Source organism: Pimephales promelas, chromosome 18, assembly GCF_988280905.1.
Source record: "Pimephales promelas chromosome 18, fPimPro1.hap1.1, whole genome shotgun sequence".
Taxonomy (NCBI): Eukaryota; Metazoa; Chordata; class Actinopteri; order Cypriniformes; family Leuciscidae; genus Pimephales; species Pimephales promelas.
In genome coordinates this window covers 10883251-10904319 of record NC_142786.1, presented here as the reverse complement: position 1 = coordinate 10904319, position 21069 = coordinate 10883251, and the positions used below count along the sequence as shown (strand labels likewise).

Sequence of the window (21069 nt, the reverse complement as noted above, 5' to 3'; positions counted from 1 at the left end):
AAAATCATTTTGGGTTCATTCAATAACATTGAATAGATTGATTTATGTTACATATTTAAGGGAGATTAGAGCTAGTTATTAAACTATTAAAAGTTTTCCTTTGTTTGTTTGTTATTGGTTCTTCTTACCAGTGTCAACCTATTCCAATAAATGGCCACAAAAAAAATAAGTAAAAAGTGTGACCGCTAGCTCCGTTAAAAAGTAATATTACTTATCAAGAATGATTTCTAGGTTCATGTGACACTGAAGACTTAATGGTAGCTTTTCCATCACATTCATAAATTACATTTAAAAATATATGAAAATAGAAAACGGTTATTTTAAACTGTAATAATATTTCAAAATATTACTGTATTTTACTGTATGTTGATCATAAAAAAGCATAAGATACCTCCTTTAAAAAAATCCCACCCAAACTTTAGAGCTGCAATGCATGTAGACGAAAAAAACACTACGAATAGAGCCTACTTCATTTTATAGACACTAAATTTACAAATCATGTGACATGCTTCCATAGTAAACCTTGCGAAAGTTTCCACAGTGCACAGCCATCACTTGGTGCCTTTTTAGGATGTGAATGACGTTGTGGTGATCGACAGATGCAGTTCGTACAGTGATATGTTTCTTTTCTTAAACTGTGTTTTACAAATATATTTAAGAGAGCCGTTCATCGCATGCTTGCCCTGAATTATAGCTGGTCAGTTTGTTGGCGTGTGGTTTGAAGTGTATAGTGGTAATACGGGGGTCTAATCTTGGCATGAGGGGCTGGAGAGGGTGGATCAGATGTCAGATCTCTGACTGTTACAGCAGTCGCGCCTGGAGATTCCCACAGACTCCGTGGGAAGCATTCTTACGACTTAATAACAGCTACAATGACAAACGAGACCAAGGCAGCAGTAAATAGGGTGTGAGAGAGGGAGACCTGCTGGTATTTGAAACTGGATGGGAAGAGGGATTGAGCAGTAAGAGGGCAGGCACCGACTCGGTATTTTTGACACACTCGTATAGGAACATGGCCATGAGCAGGATTTGGATACAGCTGCAGTTTCTGCTGTACTCTGTGTCAGCCTACCTTTCACCGTACAATCTGGATAATATCCTCCCGATTCCTGCAGGTATGGAAGAGATCGAGAGCGCGGATGCGTGTGCGCGTTCCTAAGTGATTGTCAATTTGTGATATTGAGAACGTGCAGTTTTGTTTTAATTTTGCGTACGTATGCACTTATTTATGCATATTATATCATATTGTTAGGGAAAATAGATGTAAATACTGTGTATGTGTGCATACACTATTTACATATATTTTCCAAAAATATATGATATAATATATAGCCTATGCTATATTGTTGAACTGAACAATTCACATTAATTGCTGTTATGTCCCCCTTTTTGCTTTATTCACAGCTGCATGAACGCCACAAGTTTGTGCAAAATAGTGCAACAGTGCAATTAAATTTTAAAAATGGAATATTAAATCTGAAATTTTTGTATTCATTAAACATAATTTAAATACCCTTCCGTATACCTACATTTTATATGTAGCCTGTATTACTGTATATTCACATTTATTTTGCAGGCATGAATTGATTCCCATTACTGAAAATTATTATAAATAAAGCTATTGAAAGGCTTGTTATTCCTCTATTTGCACTGCATGTCCGCTCTGTCATGACCTTCATAAAATGTATGCTTACAATAATTAGTATGTCAGTATGTGTAGCATGTGATTAATTCTTATATTTCAACGTAAAGATTTTGTCATGGCTTAATATTTCAGAAGTGGACTTTCAGAAAGAGTCTCATGTTTAAATCTATTGTCATTCATAAATGCACATCCATTATGCATCCGATCCATTCTCTGTTAAGTCATCGATTTGTGTGGTATGGTGATTTTCCATATCGATGGTGCATCAAAGAGCACTTCACCACACAGCGCTATTTCACCAAGTATGCTTGCCAATAAGATTATTGATTATCATGTATTCTTCTTGGTCATCTTTTTGGTTGCGTGGTTTATTCTTTAGCTCGGAATCCATATGATGTTTTGAAAAGATTTGACCCTTGTTGTCTGCTGGCCCCGCCTCCTCCTTCTTTGTTCCCGCCCCCTCCTGGTATCTGGAAAAGAGAGCCTGTGAGTGACAGAATATTATAATTTCAGCTGCAAGAAATCATATTATGTCTGTTAATCTACCATTTACCTGTTTTTCAAGGCCTTGCCCAGTCCTGTGGAAAGGATAAGAGAGCGAGAGGAGGATGAGGAGCAGGTAAAGGAATGTTGTGTGATGGGACCACCAGGGCCTTCTGGACCCGTTGGACCACAGGTAAGGAACAAGAAGAGGCACTGAGGTCCCCGAGCCAGACAACTAAAGAAGATAAAGAACAAAATACAACTCCTCATCATACATGCATTCAAAGGTTTTTCTTTGTTTTAGGGTCGCAGTGGCATCCCAGGGATGGAGGGACCTAAAGGAGATAAGGTGAGACGGTTAAACATCTGGTTAAAGGTGCAGTAAGTGATTGTTGAGCACCTGCTGATATTTGAAATCCAAAAAAACACACCCCTCTCTTCATTACTCCGCCCCCAAAATGCACAAACATGCAATGCAAGAGTGAATATCTCTTTCCCATAACTGAAGCGAAGCAAAATAAAGCAAGAGTTTGTTGTTAGTCGCCAGAAGCACATACAAAAACAATGTTACTCACGAATGGAGCAGAAACAACGCGATCTCGGCATTCGTTTTCACGCCTTCCCGCTTAGGAATCTCCAGCACTGGAAAGCTTTCCTAATATTAACGCGGATCGTAAAGCTCTTGCCTGATAAGCCATCTTTTTCCAGTGATATTCCTCTGAGCTTTTCTCTTTTGTGAAGTCTCTCAGCCACTCTTTCAACAGTCTTTCTTCAAATCTCCCCAATCGTGAGTTGGCCCCCTACCGCTGTTTCGCTACAAGTTTGTTGTGGTGCTCTGTCCGTCCGATCCACTTTCAACAGCGTTTTTCCAAAATCGCTTTTCAAAAATCGTACTGCACCTTTAAGAGGAGCCAGTTGCTTCAGGGTCTGCTAGTTGTGAAATCTATTATGAAACTTAATGAATTGCTCTTTCTTTTCACTTTAGGGTGACATAGGACGACCAGGGTCAAAGGTCAGATTCTCATCTTTGATCTCCTGAAGTGCTATATTTGTAGAAGATGCATGGATACCACCAGTAATGATAAAAAGTAACAGATGTCTACCTATCTTCATAGAGTGCATATGGAGCAGAAGTTTTGGTTCACAGTTCCTTTCTTTTATATAGAATGTCTGTTTATGATAAGAACAGGTTGCATTTTGCAGTCCTTTACGCTCTCTTGGTGCATGTAATAGTTTTACAGGCTGCTGTTTGATTGGCTGCAGTCCACTGCAGTTCTGCCCTGTAATATCACTTAGTGCTGAACTCAGACATTAATCTCAGTCCTGCACTGCTGCTCTCTCTCTAAACACACACAGTTATTTAATTGCACTGAACTCTCAAGCACCTTAAGCAAAAAGAGGGGAAGGAGTTTGGAACACAGCAGTTTTTTTATCTTAATAAGTGTTTTTATTTTGATTCCCAATATAAATAAACAGTTAATATAATGAATAATGAAAAGTTATGAGAAGCACAATTGCATAAGATTATAGGCTAAAACTTTTTCCCCACAGAAAAAGAATATCTTTAAGAATATATGTAGGCTATTCATTAATTTTAATTTCATTTTTGTTTATTGTTGGCTTTTTTTGGTAAGAAAATTAGTGAGAAAAATAATATTTTACTTTTTTTTTTTACTTCTGCTCACCAAGACTGTATAAGCCTTGACATTAAAAAACGTAATATTGTGACCTATTATTAGAATGTATATGAACCTTTTCTTTTTGCATATATGTTAAATGTTATTTAGTCTTGTGAGGGCAAAGCTGAATTTTCAGCAGCAATTTCTCCAGTCATCCTGAAATAATTATAATACTGTTTCGGTGCTTTAGCATAATTTATTATTATTAATGTTGAAAACAGTTGTGCTTTTATATTTGTGGGTTTTTTTTTTTTTGTAACTAATGAACTATAAAATGAAAGCCTTGTACACTTCTGATCAATTTAATGCGTCAGAACTGAATAAATCTGTAAATTTCTGTCTAATATGAACATTGATGCATTTTACCATAATGCAGTTGCTGTCATTTTTTAGCTTATGTTACTTATGTCTGAGCGTTACACTGATTTTACCATGGGTAACGGCTTTGCGTTATGCTAAGAACACCCCCAACATCTCATCGCCTATTACTTTATTATTTTACTTATCAAGAAAAGTATTTTGTTTTAAGGATTCTTAGATGTTTTCATTGGAAAACAAGACCAGGAATAAAGTAATTATTTTTACAGTACAGAGGGGGATAGAGATATCTAGTGTTAAAAGCGAGAGAAAGAGAGTGTTTGAGGAAAGAACCTGGAAGGCATTCAAAAGCAGAAAGATTAGATAGGCTGCATGACGTTTTAAAGGAATTAAGAGGATGCTGAGTAGATGGTTTGTGTTTGATTAAAGCTGCTCTGAACACTCAGCACTTCAGCCACACTGCCAGATCTGGTTGGGTTGTGGTTGCGGTGGGTGTATAAAAGCAAACTAGCACACAACTATTTCTTCCCTTTGTCTTTGTAGGGTCGTACTGGGCGTCCAGGTCTGCCAGGGAAACCAGGCGCTGCAGGGCTGCTCGGCCCAGAGGGACCTAAGGTTGGTGAGTTTTGCCTCCGCACTCCTACTGACCGATGTAATCGAGCCATACATTGCGCTAACCTTATTAAAATGACAAAATATCTGTTATCATCGTCTCCTTTGGAGTGTTTGCATTTCAACATTGCTAATGACTGTATCACAGTAACCACTAGGTCTTAGATTAAGTTTTCGCAAAACTTTCATGCCCCCCAGACAGGGGCGGAGTGGGACCAAAAAATCTACCGGGAAATTTCGTAGACCACCGGCCCTCGTCGCCGGCACGATTAGCCAATAGCATTTACAGTTTTACCGATTTAAAGGGAACTTTGTTGTACTATGCTGGAGTAAAGTTCATAAATGGTCGTTGTTTCCCATAGTACTTTCTAAAAGTAGTTGGGTGGACTCTGTGCCTCTAGGGGGGTTCGGGGGCATGCTCCCCCGCAAGAAAATTTGGGACATTTTAAGGTTATAATGCATCAATCTCATGCTCTCTGAGAGATCGAAATTAAGACCCATGAACTGCTCGTTGAACAAAGAAAAAACATTAATTTGTACCTGGACAATAAAGAGGGCTCAAATATTTTTTTAGTTATGAGAGTCTCAGTTTGCATTACATTATCAATGGTGTTTTAGGATGCCAAACAATTATTATAATAATGTAATAATGATTTATAATTATTCCTATGACGTACTGTAAAATCCATTTATAGCCTATAAATGTGTAAATGAAAATGAGTATTTCAAAAGTATATTTTAACCTACATTACACTATAATATAGGAAAATTAAAATACTTTTGTCCTAATTTCTTCACTTGCAAGAAATTAACCCTTGAGCTTTTATTTAGGAGAAAACACCAGATGATCGCGAGAGCAAAGTAATCACGCAGAACAAACTGGATGCTATTCTAATGTCAGTTATTATAATGGCGCAACGCCATATGGTTTTAATTTTAGTTCGTTGGCAAAATATAACATAAAATATAAAATTAGGTTTTACATTTTACATCTTTACATATCTGTGTTGGGAAAAAGGAGGAGAAGAGAGAGTTCGGCAAGGCGGATTCGAACTCGCGTTCAGCGCATCAAAAAGCTGCATTCAAACACTTCACGCCCTACGACACTGAGACTGTTCTAAGACTGGTGTCGTTTTGCTGTAAAGACAAGCATTTAGTGAAAATATATGCTCCGTTATAAAAAATGTAAAAAAAAATGTGTTTTCTTCCCTTAGCTTGGGCCATGGCAAACTTCCAATAAATACATTTTATCAGACCGGGCCGGCCCTCGCGGCCTCGTAACACTACCGGCCCACCGGGAAAACTCCCGACTCTCCCGATTGCCACTTCGCTACTGCCCCCAGAATATTTTGCTGTATGAATATCTGAACATGAAAAGAAACAAGAAAGAACAGAGCTTTTCCACTTAAAGGGTTAGTTCACCCAAAAATGAAAATTAAGTCATAATAATTACTCACCCCCATGCTGTACCAACCCTGTAAGACCTTCGTTCATCTTCGGAACACAAATGAAGATATTTTTTATTAAATTTGAGAGCTGTATAACTACCACATAGACTGCCTAAGGGACTGGCTCTTGACGGCCCAGAAAGTCAATGAAGAAAATGTTTAAATATTCCATGTGACTACCGTGGCTCAACTATAAGTTTATCAAGCGACGAGAATACTTTTTGTGCGAAAAAACAAACAAAAATAACGACTTTATTCGACTATTCCTTTTCTTCCTTTCTTCCTTTCTTCCTTGCTCTCAAATTTAATCAAAAATATCTTCATTTGTGTTCCGAAGATGAACGAAGGTCTAATTTTTGGGTGAACTGACCCTTTAATCAACTTTAGTTAGTCTGTAATGTTGCTGTTTGAGCATAAAAAAGATCTGCCTAGTTGCAAAGTCCAATCCAACAGAATCACCTTTTCAAGAACTACAACGAATGGCTTGTTTGGGCTACAACGCGGTTTTCCCGGATCTTATGAAGTCACAATTGCTTTTGTAAGCTCTTGCTTTTGTAAGACAGTTCATTCCTCCTTAGGAAAATTAACCATGGTTTTGTGATCGATTACTTGGTTTCTATTACTTTAGTTTTCAGACAAATATCACAATTAAATGGTGAATAACATTGTATCTCCTGTCGCTTTTAGACCAGCACGTGACGTGTTTGCATTAGGCCTACACCAGATTTTCTCTCAAATGTTTGCTTTCACTTTAGACATAGCCAATTCTGTTAATGTAAACATTGTGTGTATTTAACAGTATTAGCAATTGCATAATAAGACACGAAAGATAACTTAGTCCAGTATTCAGGCGCTGTTTGACAGGCTTCTGGTGCCTGTGAGCGTCGGGGGTATGCGCTCAGGAAAGCGCACGTTAGAACAGCGCATCAGCGCGTGAATTAAATGTTTAACCGGCAAGGCTTATGCAAATAATGAACATTAGTGAATTGCCGTGTCTCGTACCTATTCATTAACGTGTGATGTGTAGGCTACGTCGCGTTTTACAGTTGAGACAGAGACGCCAGAACTGAACTGATAGAATGCACTGTAACACGATACTACGATATTTCTTCAAATGCAGATCGTGGAGACATTTTAATCGTCCACGGTCAAAAATCATGATATCGCACACCCCTCCACACGTCAGCTTTTAACGAGGAGGGTGTTTGGATTCGGCGCTCAGTCATCGCGTCTGCGTCTCTGTTATGTGCAGACAGTCCGGCCATTGCACTTCCGCGCTTCAGAGTTCAGTCTTTCGCGTTTCGTCAATATTACGTTATTATAAATATATATTAAAAAAACTTTTTTTTTTTTGAAAATCAATTTTTTGACATTTATGAATCGATTCAAAATCGTCCACGTCCACATCGCGATGCATCTAAGAATCGATTTTTTCCCCCACCCCTAGCATCTAGGATGTATTTGAAAATTACAAAAATCATACCACTCTGAACCGTCCTGTGAAATCCGGGGTAGCTAAGTCTGTGCATGAAATCCGTTCTGCACGATCCTTTTATTCGTTAACATTGTCAGGGTCTGAATTGGGCTCTAATTGGTTGAAATTGACGCTATCTGTGCATGAAATCATTCTGCACAAACCTTTTATTCGTTAACATTGTCAGGGTCTGAATTGGGCTCGAATTGGTTGAATGTGACACTACTGAAGAACTTGCCATTATGGAGGGGTGGGACATTTCCCAAACACACGCTAAAGCTAGTTCACACTACGTGATTTTAAGCCCGATTTGCAAATCGTTGAGTCGCCGACAAGTCAGGGTGTTATCGTGTGCAAATCGCGGGCGATTAGCGGACGATTAACGCTCGCCAATCCGTTAGTGTGAAAGAGCCAACAACGCACCAAAGACAGCTCGCAGACACCTCGCAGACAGGTCACCGAGCTCAGAAAAATATCAAGCATGCTAGATATCTCGAGCAGTCGCGCGACTCAATCTCAGTGATGTCATGAGTACAGCCAATCATAGCAACGCATGGGTTGAGGACACCAGGTAAATCTTACTTTTTGTTTTCTTTTTTGCATTTTTTTTTCTCAGAGCAGATCGTCGAGCAAACAGTGTGCAGCACTAGTTTCTGTCTGACGTCCATATTCGCGTGTTGTGTTCTTCTCTGCAGTTTCGCGTCATTTCTGGTTCGTTTTATTGCGTGGTTTTTCGTGACAAAACATGGTTTCTAGACCAGATAGAATCGTGTTGTTGTCAACTCGTTATTTGTTTGATTATTTTCAGGATTTAGACCGTACTATAGTACTGAAACGGCTCTCATTGAGTCACAAATGATATGCTCTTATCATCCGATCGTGGTTGTATCTCTATGTAGTGCGTTGTCAACTCGTGTAGTGAGTTACCTCCTGTTGTGGACCAATCACGTTGTGTTGTGTGGTGTGAACAGCTAAACAACTTGAACACTCATGATTTCACTGAGAGCAAGTCATGTAGTGTGAACTGCACAGTTCAGCCCGACATTTTAAAATCATGTAGTGTGAACTAGGCTTAAGTGGTGCCAATCACAACACACTAGGCCAGCTAACCAAACCCAGCACATTTCGGCATGTTTGACCCAGACTGGGGAGAGAGATGCTGTAATGTAAAATATGTAAAAATTAATGAACAATGAAACATAAAAAACAAAACGATAAAAAACTAAACAAATCAAGACTTTGTAAAAAGGGCATAATAGGACCCCTTTAAGCAAAAACTAAACAAAAGTTTTAAGGCCTGTTCACTATAAAGATAACTATATTGGCATCCATACCAGTGGACAATATCATTCTGTTGAGTGTTTATTCTAAACTCGTGCTTGTCTGCCTCTTTAAAGTCCCTGTAAAGTCAATTCTACAAAAAAGTTCTAAACACATTATAAATGTTACATATGTATTGCTAAAACATTACAAAGTCTGTGAACTGTGAAGTACTGAAATGTGGAGTTAGACCATTAAACAGTTTTTCACCATTGCAATTTTATGGATTAATTGGGCGGGGCTAAAAAAGGGCTCCGTGACGCACTGGAACCCATGAGCTGCTGGACACCCCCCTATTTGATGACGCACTGAGTCTGATCTCCTCCTCTCCACACACACTCCCCGAGCACATTCGCATTCACCGCTCAATCGCGAGTGACTGTCAGTACTATTAGTTACTACAGCTGAGCCTACAGTTTTCTAGCTAGCTATGCCTTCGACACGGACATGCATGGGCTACTACCTGGACGCGATCATGTACAAAACAGATCGGTATCTTCATTTAAATTCCCCTAAAAAAGATCACATCAAGAAGAGGTTTTTAGAGAGCCTAACGTTACCTTGATGAAGAGCTGAGGATCACCCCCAACACCCGCCTCTGTAGTGATCATTTTACACTGGATCGATTTATAAACTTTCCTCAGAGACAACTTGGATTCACTGATAATCCGCTGTTACTGGTGAACGGGGCCGAAACGACGATCTCCCGCCTCAGCTTTCATCCTCCCGTCTCCAAAAGCTAATCAGCTAATATCACCGTAAACAGCTTTCCCGTGAGTGGGCGTGGTTTCAGCACAGCCAGCGGACACGCCCCCAGCGTTTGAGAGCAGAGAATCTGCTCATTTTTTCATGATTTTGATAGCTTATTTTATGTACTTCCCGACTTTTTTTATCATTCAAATTGGGCTGGGTGGCTAATTACACATTTTTCTGTGGTGTGACAAACTCAGAACACATACTTAATTTTGACTTTACAGGGACTTTAAATGCTCAAGCTTGTTACAGTAGGATGGATTCTGATTGGCTGTCAATGTTTTTGTGGTCCTACAGCTGAATAAAATCGTTCTGAAAGTGATCCCAACCATATCGTTTTTCTGTGCCATTATCGTTATCGCTTTGGTGTGAACTCAGCCGTTCTTTAATATTGAGAACACTTGTAATAATATCAACACTGGAATGTGGGTAAGTTTCATAAAAAAAGCAACATTTTGCACAAAAAGATGACAAAATCACTTTTTTCAAAGACTACAACATGCATAAGCAATGCTTTTATCGCTTGTTTCTGCTCCTCTTTTGTTTGTGTTTTGATCCAGATATTCTCTACTTTTTTTAGAAATTGCGTAATAAGTTTGACGAAAATGACGAAAGTTTGGGGCGTAGAGAAAGCAGTCTCTCAGGGTGTGGGGTAGGGTAACGGGTTACTAAATATCTCACTAGAGCTCCTGACTGTTTATATGACCTTATTGGCAGGGAGAGAAAGGAGACCCAGGACTTATGGGAATGCCAGGAATGAGGGGACCAGTCGGACCTAAAGTAAGTCAAGTTCATCAGGTGTAATTGGTGTACAGTAAAGGAATTGGAGTCTTATTATTTTTGTGCTTTTTTGGTAATTACAGAAATACCTTTTCAACAGGGAATTAATAATTGTCTTCTTTGTCCCATTAGGGCTTGTCAGGCCACAAGGGTGAGAAGGTACAGTATGTCTGTTAAACTCAAATAAAATATTTATTTACCTGTGTACAATATAGAACTAAACTCTAACAGACTCTAACAGACTTACTTCTCTGAACTTATTCTTATGGTTTCAGGGAGCGCGGGGGGATTTTGGACCTGCAGCTCCAAAAGGAGACAAGGTTAGAAATTAAGGATGCAATCAAAATTTGTTCTTATTAACTGTGTTTCCCCTAGCAATAAAATAGAAACACACTAAAATGTATAGAACATACTAAAAACCACATAGAAACACAATAGCAAAAACCCAGAACATCCTAGCAGCAAATCAGAAGCATAGTAGCAACATGCTACCATCTACGACATCATAGTAATGAAATAATAACACTCCTAAACATTTAAAACACAGCAGCAACCATCTAGGAATCACACCAGAACATGTTAGCAACCAACCAGAAGGCAAAAACCCTTAGCAACTTTTAAAAATGCTTACAACACGCTTGAAACCACCTCGAAATTACTCAGAGCACCTTTGAAACCAAAGAGCATCGCATTAAATCATTTTGAACTTCAATTCCTCTAAATTTGATCCTCTAAAACACTTCGAATTCAAGAGGAACTGCCGAGCCACCCATTAGCAACATTACAACATGCTAGCAACCACCCAGAACACCCTAGCAACTCCAATGCAACAAAATAACAACATGCTATCATCTACAACATAACAACCATCTATAACACCATAGCAATAAAATAATAACACTGTTAAACACTTAGAATACAGTAGCAACCATCTAGAAACCACACCAGGACACCCGAGCAACATGTTAGCAACCAACCAGAACACCCTGGCAACTACATAGCAACACTTAAAAATGTAAAATGTTCACACCATGTTTGCAATCCCCTAGAAATCACCCAGAATATCTTAGAAACCAAAGAGCAACACAAACATTTTGAACATCATCCTCTAAAACACTTAGAATAAAAGAGAAACCACCCAGAAAATCCTAGAAACCCCATAGCAACATGCTTAAAATACTGTAGGCCTATGCTAGTAACCACCTAGCGAACACCCAGAACACCCTAGCAATCACATAGCAACACATAGAAAATACGTACAATATGCTTTCAATCACCTTGCAATCTATCAAAACAACCTACCCACAAAAGAACTGATGAGAAACGTACAAAAATATTTGAAACACACCTAGTAACAATGCAGATCACATTAGCAACCAAATAGCAACTCTCTAAAGCACTTAGAATACACTGGCAATCACCCAGATACTGTAGCAACCAGTAGCTCCTAAATCACTTATACATGTATGTAAGATTTATCTCTCTGTTCAAAATGAATATGTAGAATATGTAAACGGTCCTATTTAACCCGCTCCAAACTAGATTCCAACCGGCGTCTCCAGCATGGGAGGTGAGCATGCTAACAAGGACACTAAAGACCGCTGTCTCTAGCACGCTTCTTGAGGCAGGGGAGTGATGTTTACACGCTCAGCTCTTACTAACTTTCCTCCATTACACTCACCCCCACTAAACCTCACTCCCATCCGGGTCATGGCACCAAATGTAATCCATCCCACACAACCCACTCCAAGCTAGATTCGAACCGCCGTCTCCGGCACTGGCTAGTGCCTCTTGGGGCAGGGGAGAGAGGTTAACTCGCACAGCTCTTCCTATCTTGTCTTCGATACACTCACCGCCTCTAAACCTCACTCCCATCCGGGTCACGGCACTAAATGTAACCAGTCCCACTCAACCCACTCCAAGCAGGTGTCTCTGGCTAGCATGCCTCTCGTGGCAGGGGAGTGAAGTTTACACGCACAGCTCTTACTTTCTTGCCGTCGTTACATTCACCCCCGCTAAACCTCACTCCGATCCGAGTCAGGCCACCAAATGTAATCCCGTCCTAATCAACCCACTCCGATTTGAACCGGCATCTCCAGAATGGGAGACAAGCATTCTTACAAGGACACCAAAGACTGCAGTATCTAGCATCAAGCTGTAGAGTCAGTCTCTAGTGCACCTCTTGAGGCCAGGGGAGTGAGGTTTACACATACAGCTCTCACTGGCTTGCCTTTATTACACTTAAAGTCATATTCACGGGTGTATCTGGTCTGCTCTTTTTAGGGAGCAAATGGACTGCCTGGTATGCTGGGGCAGAAGGTATGATGTGACATTTTAACCATTAAAATCAATGTGATATATGTAACGCTAATATGTTTTGGATGTCACTGATCTGACTCGCTTGACTCTCTCTGAACGTCCCCCTCCTCGTCACTCCCCCAGGGTGAAATGGGACCCAAGGGTGAGCCTGGCGTCTCAGGGAAGCGCGGCCCTACAGGACGACCAGGCAAGAGAGGCAAACAGGTGAGGACCCACACAGCATTCGACACCGCATCAGATCTCCTCTAGTTTGTTTTGATATTGAGACCTTGAGTCTTTAAGTGATAATAAGGGAGTGGATTATTGGCGGAAGAAGCTTCAGGCATATAAATCCTACATGCGCACACAGTTAACCTGTGTACCTCAGTTAGCAGGTCAGTCTGTGAGTGTATGTGTAATTTCGTAAGTAACCTGAGAAGCTGAAAATCTCATCATGCTGGTTGCTGGATTTGGACCAACAGGGCCTCTGATGTTGAGTCCAGCCCTGCCGATCGTGTTTCCGAGCTCTTGTATTACACTGTGGATAGGCACTTCCTGGGAATGTCTTTACTAACTGCTGGGAAATACCTGGACTGTTACCGTAGGCCTTCGATTCCTACTATCAATCAGCCCAATGCTGTGACACATGCACATCTAATGTTCCTCAGATCACTGCACAGGCCTCAGACTTGAATGTCATTTCAACACCAGCAACTAGCTTGATGACTTTTTTTGTATAGTACCATTTAAAATTTTGGGATCAGTACTTTTTACTTTTTTTAAGAAATATTTTCATTCAGCAGATTTGGTGAGAAAAAATGTATTTGAAAAAAACATTCTTTTTAAATCTTATCGACATAGGGGCCTGATGGAGAGAACGGTTTTCCAGGGCCAGTGGGTCCCGTTGGTCCACCTGGACCTCGGGGCCACCCAGGACCTCCTGGGGTACCTGCATCAGGTGACATAACATTCATGTTTGCATACACTCACACACACACACACACACACACACACACACACACACGTGTATTTGGCTATCTAAATGAGGGCTTTGTTGTGTTTTATATAAAGCTAATCATAATGAATACAGACCATTATTTAATTGCCCCTTAGCTTCTACCTTATGCATTTAAATTTAGAAATTGAAATTTAGCTAACTTTTAAAGGCAGTTTTTCTACATACAGGTCTTTTCAGCAGAGATTTTAATAAGTAAATCAGCGCATTACTGCTTTAGATTAATATTAATGTCTGATCTATTTCCTTTTGTTTGTTGGCATTTCATGATGTACAGGACTGTTTGTAGTTGGAGAAAAAGGTGAGAAGGGATTTCCCGGTCCTCCTGGAGTCTGTGACTGCAGCTTGCTTTCTTCCAGTCCAGCCAGTGCCCCATTACAACACCGTAACACATATGACAAAGTTCCAGTGGTAAGCCACACAAACCCACTAATGATCTTTTTATATTGAGGACTTTCCATTTGCTTCTTAAGGTTAAAGATAGTCAGTAAGAAAGTCCATTCAGAAGTGGTCGCTACATACAAGAAAGAAACCCGAATAAATGCAAGTTTGCTAAAAGGAATGTAATTTCAGAGGATGAGCATGTTATTACATTTTAGTTAAAGGGTTAGTTCACCCAAAAATGAAAATTAAGTCATTAATTACTCACCCCCATGCTGTTCCAACCCCGTAAGACCTTCGTTCATCTTCGGAACACAAATAAAGATATTTTTTATTGAATCTGAGAGCTGGATCAGTCCTAGATAGACTGCTTAAGGGACTGGCTCTTGACGGCCCATAAAGTCATTAAAGAAAAGGTTTAAATATTCCATGTGCCTACAGCGGCTCAATTATAAGTTTATCAAGCGACGAGACTACTTTTTGTGCGAAAAAAACATAAATAACGACTTTATTCGACTATTCCATTACTTCCTTATGGGCGCATGCGCGAGAACTGAGACGAGGACGTTCTCCTTCGTCTACTTCTTGTTACCGACTGCTAACCGTTCAGGAGTATTACCGCCACCTACCGTATAAAATGATGATCCATATATAAGGCGCTCCGGATTATAAGGAACACTGTCGTTTTTTAAGAAGATTAAAGGCTTTTAAGTGCACCTTATAGTGCGGAAAATACGCTAATTGAAAAGCGTATGTACAGCGCGCATCTTCCTCTGCTTGTAAACAGAAAGTTTTGCGCTTCCAGCTATATCAGCACATCATCTTATACGGTAGGTGGCGGTAATACTCCTAAGCGGTGAGCAGCCGGTAGTCGAAGGAGAACGTCCTCGTCTTCAGTTCTCGCGCATGCGCCCATAAGGAAGTAATAGAATAGTTGAATAAAGTCGTTATTTATGTTTTTTTCGCACAAAAAGTAGTCTCGTCGCTTGATAAACTTATAATTGAGCCGCTGTAGGCACATGGAATATTTAAACCTTCTATTTAATGACTTTCTGGGCCGTCAAGAGCCAGTCCCTTAGGCAGTCTATGTAGGACTGATCCAGCTCTCAGATTCAATCAAAAATATCTTTATTTGTGTTCCGAAGATGAACGAAGCTCTTACGGGGTTGGAACAGCATGGGGGTGAGTAATTTATGACTTAATTTTCATTTTTGGGTGAACTAACCCTTTAAACACAACGAAGACAAACCATTTTTCCTTTGGAAGTGCGTTAGAAAAAAATGCATGGATGATTCATTCACAATATGACCAGAAATATCTATGCAAAGTAAACAGGGTTAGTTTCATGCTGTCCTGAATTACTAGCCCTACTACACCTAGTCCTTAAAGGAACACTTCGACTTTTTAAGACTTTAGCTTATTCACAATATCCCCCAGAGTTAGATAATAATAATAATTCATTACATTTATATAGCGCTTTTTTCGGCACTCAAAGCCCTTTAGATGGGGAAAGGGGAATCTCCTCAACCACCACCAGTGTGCAGCATCCACCTGGATGATGCGACGGCTGCCATAGTGCGCCAGAACGCTCACCACACACCAGCTTACTGGTGGAGAGGAGACAGAGCGATGAAGCCAATTGGTATAGATGGGGATTATTTGGAGACCATGATGGAGAGAGGCCACTGGGCAAATTTTGGGGTTACACCCCTACTCTTTTGAAAGACATCCTGGGATTTTTAATGCCCACAGAGAGTCAGGACCTCGGTTTAACGTCTCATCCGAAGGACTGTGCTCTTTGACAGTATAGTATCCCCATTACTATACTGGGGCATTAGGACCCACACAGACCACAGGGTGAGCACCCCCTGCTGGCCTCACTAACACCTCTTCCAGCAGCAACCTGGCTTTCTCAGAAGGTCTCCCATCCAGGTACTAACCAGGCTCAGCCCTGCTAAGCTTCAGTGGGCAACCAGTCTTGGGCTACAGGGAGATATGGCTGCTGATAAGTCCATACATACCTTTTTCCTCACTGTGCGTGCTTTAACTCTGTCAGACGCACCCACCGCTAGCCTAGCTTAGCAAAAAGAATGGATGTAAATGGATACAGCTAGCATACTAATTACAAATAAGTGATGTTTTTGGTTGGAATTCTATGAAACATCATGGTATTACCTGGTCTCCCCTGTTTATTGTCGCAGCTCTTTACAATACAGCAAACACCCATGACTGTAAACTATGCTTTTATTATCTATTACTCCAACTCTGAATGAACTCTCTGCTCCTCATCACGGTGCGTCTCGTAATCACTCCACCCAAGTAGCAATTCCCAATATTTAAATGATTCAAAGATGGCTGTGTATGAAAATGCTTGCATTATTTTGTCTTTTATTGGGATTAGGATGCTAGCTGTATCCATTTACATCCAGTCTTTGTGCTAAGCTAGGCTAGCGGTGGGTGCATCTGACAGAGTTACAGCACGCATTGAGATGAAAAAGGTATGTATGGACTTAAGGCCTGTTCACACCGGGACGAATTTCGCGCGCGTTATTCGTTGACGTTTAACGCCTCGTGACTAAACAATGGGCGCCAATGTGAGTGTTCACACCGACGCGAAAAACGCCACGCGTAAAAGCGTCATTTTTAAAAAAACGCCTCGGGTTCGTTTTTTTGGTTTGACGTGCCGCGTCAAAACCTATCCGACCAACGAGATTGGCGGGTTTGCTCACGTGTCTGGTACTTCTGAAGTTACAGTAAAACACAACTTGAGGGCGCTCAAACACAAAACGGTCTTGCCGAGCACACATACGGCGAAGAAGAGATGGGCAAGATGAATGTTGAGCTGCTGGTCTCGGAGCATAAAGAGCTATAAGATAATATTTATATTAGTATTTCTGTAATAATATTATATAGGGTGACCAACAGTCCTGTTTTCCCGGGACATGTGTAAAACGGTCACTTTGTGCTTTGTAGAAATCTGAGCTGAGATGAGAACTGCGCATAGTGTGCGTAATGTCAGTTAGATTTTGACAAGTGTGGAGAGGAGAACCGCTCTGCCGACTCTTTGTATTCTTTCTTTTATTTTATTTTTCTATTGTGACCAGATGTTTGTGTTTTTTTTTTCTCGCTCGATCCCCATACGAGGAGGACGAGTGTTTGAGTGGTTTTATTAAACGCGGGGAAATACGACAACTCTCGTCTCTCGTGCATCTGTTCATCCGACATCTGCTATGTTTTTATCTCTGGGCAACATCTGAACTTTGCGTTGCACATGTCCTGTTTCCACGTCCTGTCCTGACTGTTTTTAAGTGATGAAAATGTCCTGGTTTTCAAACAAAAACTGCTGGGAAAGATCAGTTCTACAGCAAAATATAGATGGGCAAACAAGGTGGACGAGAAAGAAAAACAAGATAAAGAGGATGAAAACTAAAGATATAAATAGATTTTGTTAGTTCGTTTTTGTAAGTTTGTGAGAGATATTTTTTGTTACATTTGGAGGCATTTCTTTTAGTTATTTATTATTTATATATTTATTTTTCTAATACAGAAGACATTATTTCTATCATTATTTCATTCGTTTTTTTTCTATCTGTCATAATAAAACATTGAGTCATGAATATGATCACCCTAGTATAGTATTCTATTATTATTTCTGTTTTACATTAAGCGCCATCTAATGTCAAGGAATGAATTTGCATGTTCACTCGGCTCATCGTCAGCGAAAACACAAAAAACGCGTTGAAAAACGCTGACGAATAACGCGCGCTGATATTCGTCCCGGTGTGTACGGGCCTTTATCTTACTCTGGGGGATATGGTGAAAAAGCTAAAGTCCCAAAAAGTCGGAGTGTTCCTTTAAAGAAACCTTTTGGTATTTTTACATTTTTATTATGACAGTATTTAGTCCCTTATCTGAGCAGTTTTCATTGCAAGGAGCTCCAGATGATCATTGTGGGTACATTTGCTCCTACACACATTTTGCCTGTTTCTAACGGAATCAGTATGCCTGTTTGTTCACTCTTTACGTCAGTTTGTGTTTCCTGATCTCCCTGGTCAGATTTTCGTTGTGAGCAGTGAGGAAGAGCTAAAAGGTCTCCACGAAGATAATGCACTCGCCTTCAGAAAGGATCAGAGGTCTCTTTACTTCAAAGATAAACATGGATGGGAGCCCATTCAGGTACAGGACTGGTTTGAATACAATGCCATGAAACATAATTAAATAATTATAACAATAGGAGCTTTTTTCTGTTTGTATGCCAGCTGATGCCACTGCAGGCGACAGAGAGGATGAGGGACGGGAATGGAGTCTGTGGTGATGGAGAGCTGCAGGAACTCAACGGGGAGGAATGCGACGATGGAAACAAGGTTGTTACGGACGACTGCGTCGGTGAGTCACGTGATCCCAGAAACCATCACACACTGTAGCTATATAATGCTTAAAGATAAAATTAATTAGCCGTATTATATTCATCTGAAACAAACATATACATATGTTTCTAAAGTGTGTAGATAACTTACATTTTACACAGAAAAGCAGCTCCTTTACTCCACTTCCGTCTCTTTCCTGTTATTTATCTCGGTCTCTGTGAGTAGGCTGTAAGAAGGCTTACTGTGGTGATGGATATCGTAATGAGGGTGTAGAGGAGTGTGATGGGAAAGACTTTGGCTACCAGACCTGCAAATCATATTTGGCAGGGTATGTATACAACAGATAAATATTGGGTAGACTTTTTGTAATCAACAGATTTTTTGAGCTAAAATGTACTTCTTTGTAATTTTAATGTAACTATAAACGACATTTTGATAATCTTTTACCTTTTCACTTTTTAAAAGTTCAACTTTAAAATTTTAAACGTACAAATTTCTATCCTTAATTTTAGAGATGCGAAATCCTTTTTTCAATGTAGTTGTAAGAGGAGTACAGCATGTCACCCCTCAGGACATGCCAAATACCCAAAAGTATTTCATGTCAACACCCAATATAATTAACGTCTCTATCTTTTTGTACACACAAAGGACCTTTGGGCAGCTCAGGTGCACCGACTCCTGTTTCATCGACTCAACAAGCTGTAAATACAGGACCTGAGGCCTACAAAAGTTTCACACAGACACACACATAGATATGAGAGAGAGTCTGCTGAGATCAACAGTATTTAGCAATGATCTGAGAGGATTTGGCTTTTTCTGTCTCCCTTGCCTCCCTTACTCTCATCCACACACACACACACACTCACTACACTATTAAGGTACAACTCAGCGGTACTGGACTATTTGCAGCACATGTTCTTTGATGCTAGTATGTTTTAATGGCAGCTGAGCGAGGGCTTACTGTTTTAAGTTTGGAGCTGTGTAATGAAATGATATTTATTTAAATTAATGCATAATATGTTTATATGAAACTTATTTATTTGTTTGGTATTGCAAATGCATGATTAAGTTTGTGCATGTTTCCATACATGTAACATGTTCTTATTCTCATGGAACAACAGACTAAGCAGTATTTCATTGGTTCATGCCTTGTAAAGTATCTATTGTAAAAGCAGGTATTCATTGTATTTATTTATTTATTTATTTACTGAACTGTCCAGACTTTTATGAAATGATACCTAATAATTCTCTGCTTGATAATTTTTCACAGAAAAAAAGTATGTCTTGTAATGTTTCCTTGGGTTAAATAATTTATTCAGTCAGAGCAATAAATTGCAAGCATGTCCAGTGGGTGGCACTGTTTCCCAGTGTCTTCCTCCTTCAGGTTCAGAGCTTTAATTCAATAATTCATACTGGCAAAGATTTCAAATACAGGTAGTATTTGAAAAAAAAAAAAAAAAGAAATATACATTAGGGGAAACCTAAGAGTATTTTTTCTTTGGTGTTTCAGTAAGTCTTGATTTGATGAAGACTACACAGGGCTCCAGCAGCCACAATAAATTAAAAACATGTTAGTTTTAGCAAATTAATTCCATTTACATACTATTCCAACTGTGGTTTCATCCATTTCAACCCTTTATTCTGACCACCTTAGGTCTAAAACACACTGTTTCACTTTTACTGGTGAACTTTCTTCCCTTTTACAAAAACAGATAGTTTTTATTTGAAACCAAAAGTCAATTGAGATTTCTCAAATCTGTATGCACAGATTCATCAATTCTTTTTTCCTTTTGCTTTATTAAGCCATGATTAAACTTTTACTATTTTTTATTCTATTAGTAGTTATTAATTTGCCCTTTTACTCCATTCAGTGTGTGTTGACAGCTGATGGGATAATTAATCAAATTAATGAAAGCAAAATAAATAGAAATTATTAGGATAACATTTGTTCCAGATATAATATATCAAATGTTAAAGCACTTATTAATGTATGAATAAGATTAATTAGGCAGGTAAACGATTTTCAATAAGAATCAGTTTTAGAAGGCTGCAGCTGTAATGGGGAAACTCATTCTTGAAAAGTAGTTTTACATCAAGCTAAAATGTTTTCACAGATAATGTGAGTTGATTTTACCAACAGATTTGGCTGCTGTTCTTCCTTTACCATGAAAATGATGCTTACAAAAGTGTCCTGGTAAAGGTTAGCACAAAGCTTCATATTTCATCTTAAATGAGTCCTCATGGCAGGAGGTTGTGGGTTGACTGAAAACAAAACAGGAATAGTTAAATTTCAATAAGACAGGTCGTTTCTGTATTTTAAATAAAAAACAATCAACTGAGGAACTGAGAAACAATTTTTGTATGCACAATTGTTTCAACTTTTGAATCTGATAATTGAATCTGATAATAACTGGTTCTGAAACAAGCAATTTGCATTAAAAAAGAGGCTTACAATTTACGCTACAGTGGTTAATGTATTAAATGTTCATGAAATAA

At 39.4% G+C, this 21069-nt stretch overlaps 2 protein-coding genes across 3 annotated transcripts in view; one reads left to right on the top strand and one right to left on the bottom strand.

The window, feature by feature from the left end:
- Nucleotides 1-321: 321 nt before the first annotated feature.
- LOC120483714 (uncharacterized) lies at nucleotides 322-19925 on the top strand. The gene is made up of 17 exons (XM_039678903.2): nucleotides 322-1115; nucleotides 2025-2131; nucleotides 2211-2321; nucleotides 2433-2477; nucleotides 3114-3140; nucleotides 4669-4740; nucleotides 10450-10512; nucleotides 10645-10671; nucleotides 10788-10832; nucleotides 12796-12831; nucleotides 12955-13035; nucleotides 13672-13768; nucleotides 14103-14236; nucleotides 18263-18382; nucleotides 18466-18592; nucleotides 18799-18901; nucleotides 19222-19925. Exons 1-17 carry the CDS (start codon nucleotides 1013-1015, stop codon nucleotides 19289-19291), a joined length of 1368 nt encoding a protein of 455 aa, XP_039534837.2. The 5' UTR covers nucleotides 322-1012; the 3' UTR covers nucleotides 19292-19925.
- wipf3 (WAS/WASL interacting protein family member 3) overlaps nucleotides 19866-21069 on the bottom strand; it is a 20189-nt gene continuing 18985 nt past the window's right edge. For both annotated transcript variants that reach the window (XM_039678901.2, XM_089122673.1), the window contains exon 8: nucleotides 19866-20835. In XM_039678901.2, coding sequence (XP_039534835.2) covers nucleotides 20795-20835 — 41 coding nt within the window. In that variant the 3' untranslated portion in view covers nucleotides 19866-20794. The remainder of the gene's footprint in view (nucleotides 20836-21069) is intronic.

What these genes read in the sequence shown, in the direction of transcription:
- LOC120483714 (XM_039678903.2), top strand. Translation starts at nt 1,013, where the DNA reads ATGGCCATGAGCAGGATTTGGATACAGCTGCAGTTTCTGCTGTACTCT. An exon ending in TATCCTCCCGATTCCTGCAG is followed by an intron (nt 1,116 to 2,024) that starts GTATGGAAGAGA and finishes TTTATTCTTTAG; the next exon opens with CTCGGAATCCATATGATGTT. An exon ending in TCCTGGGGTACCTGCATCAG is followed by an intron (nt 13,769 to 14,102) that starts GTGACATAACAT and finishes CATGATGTACAG; the next exon opens with GACTGTTTGTAGTTGGAGAA.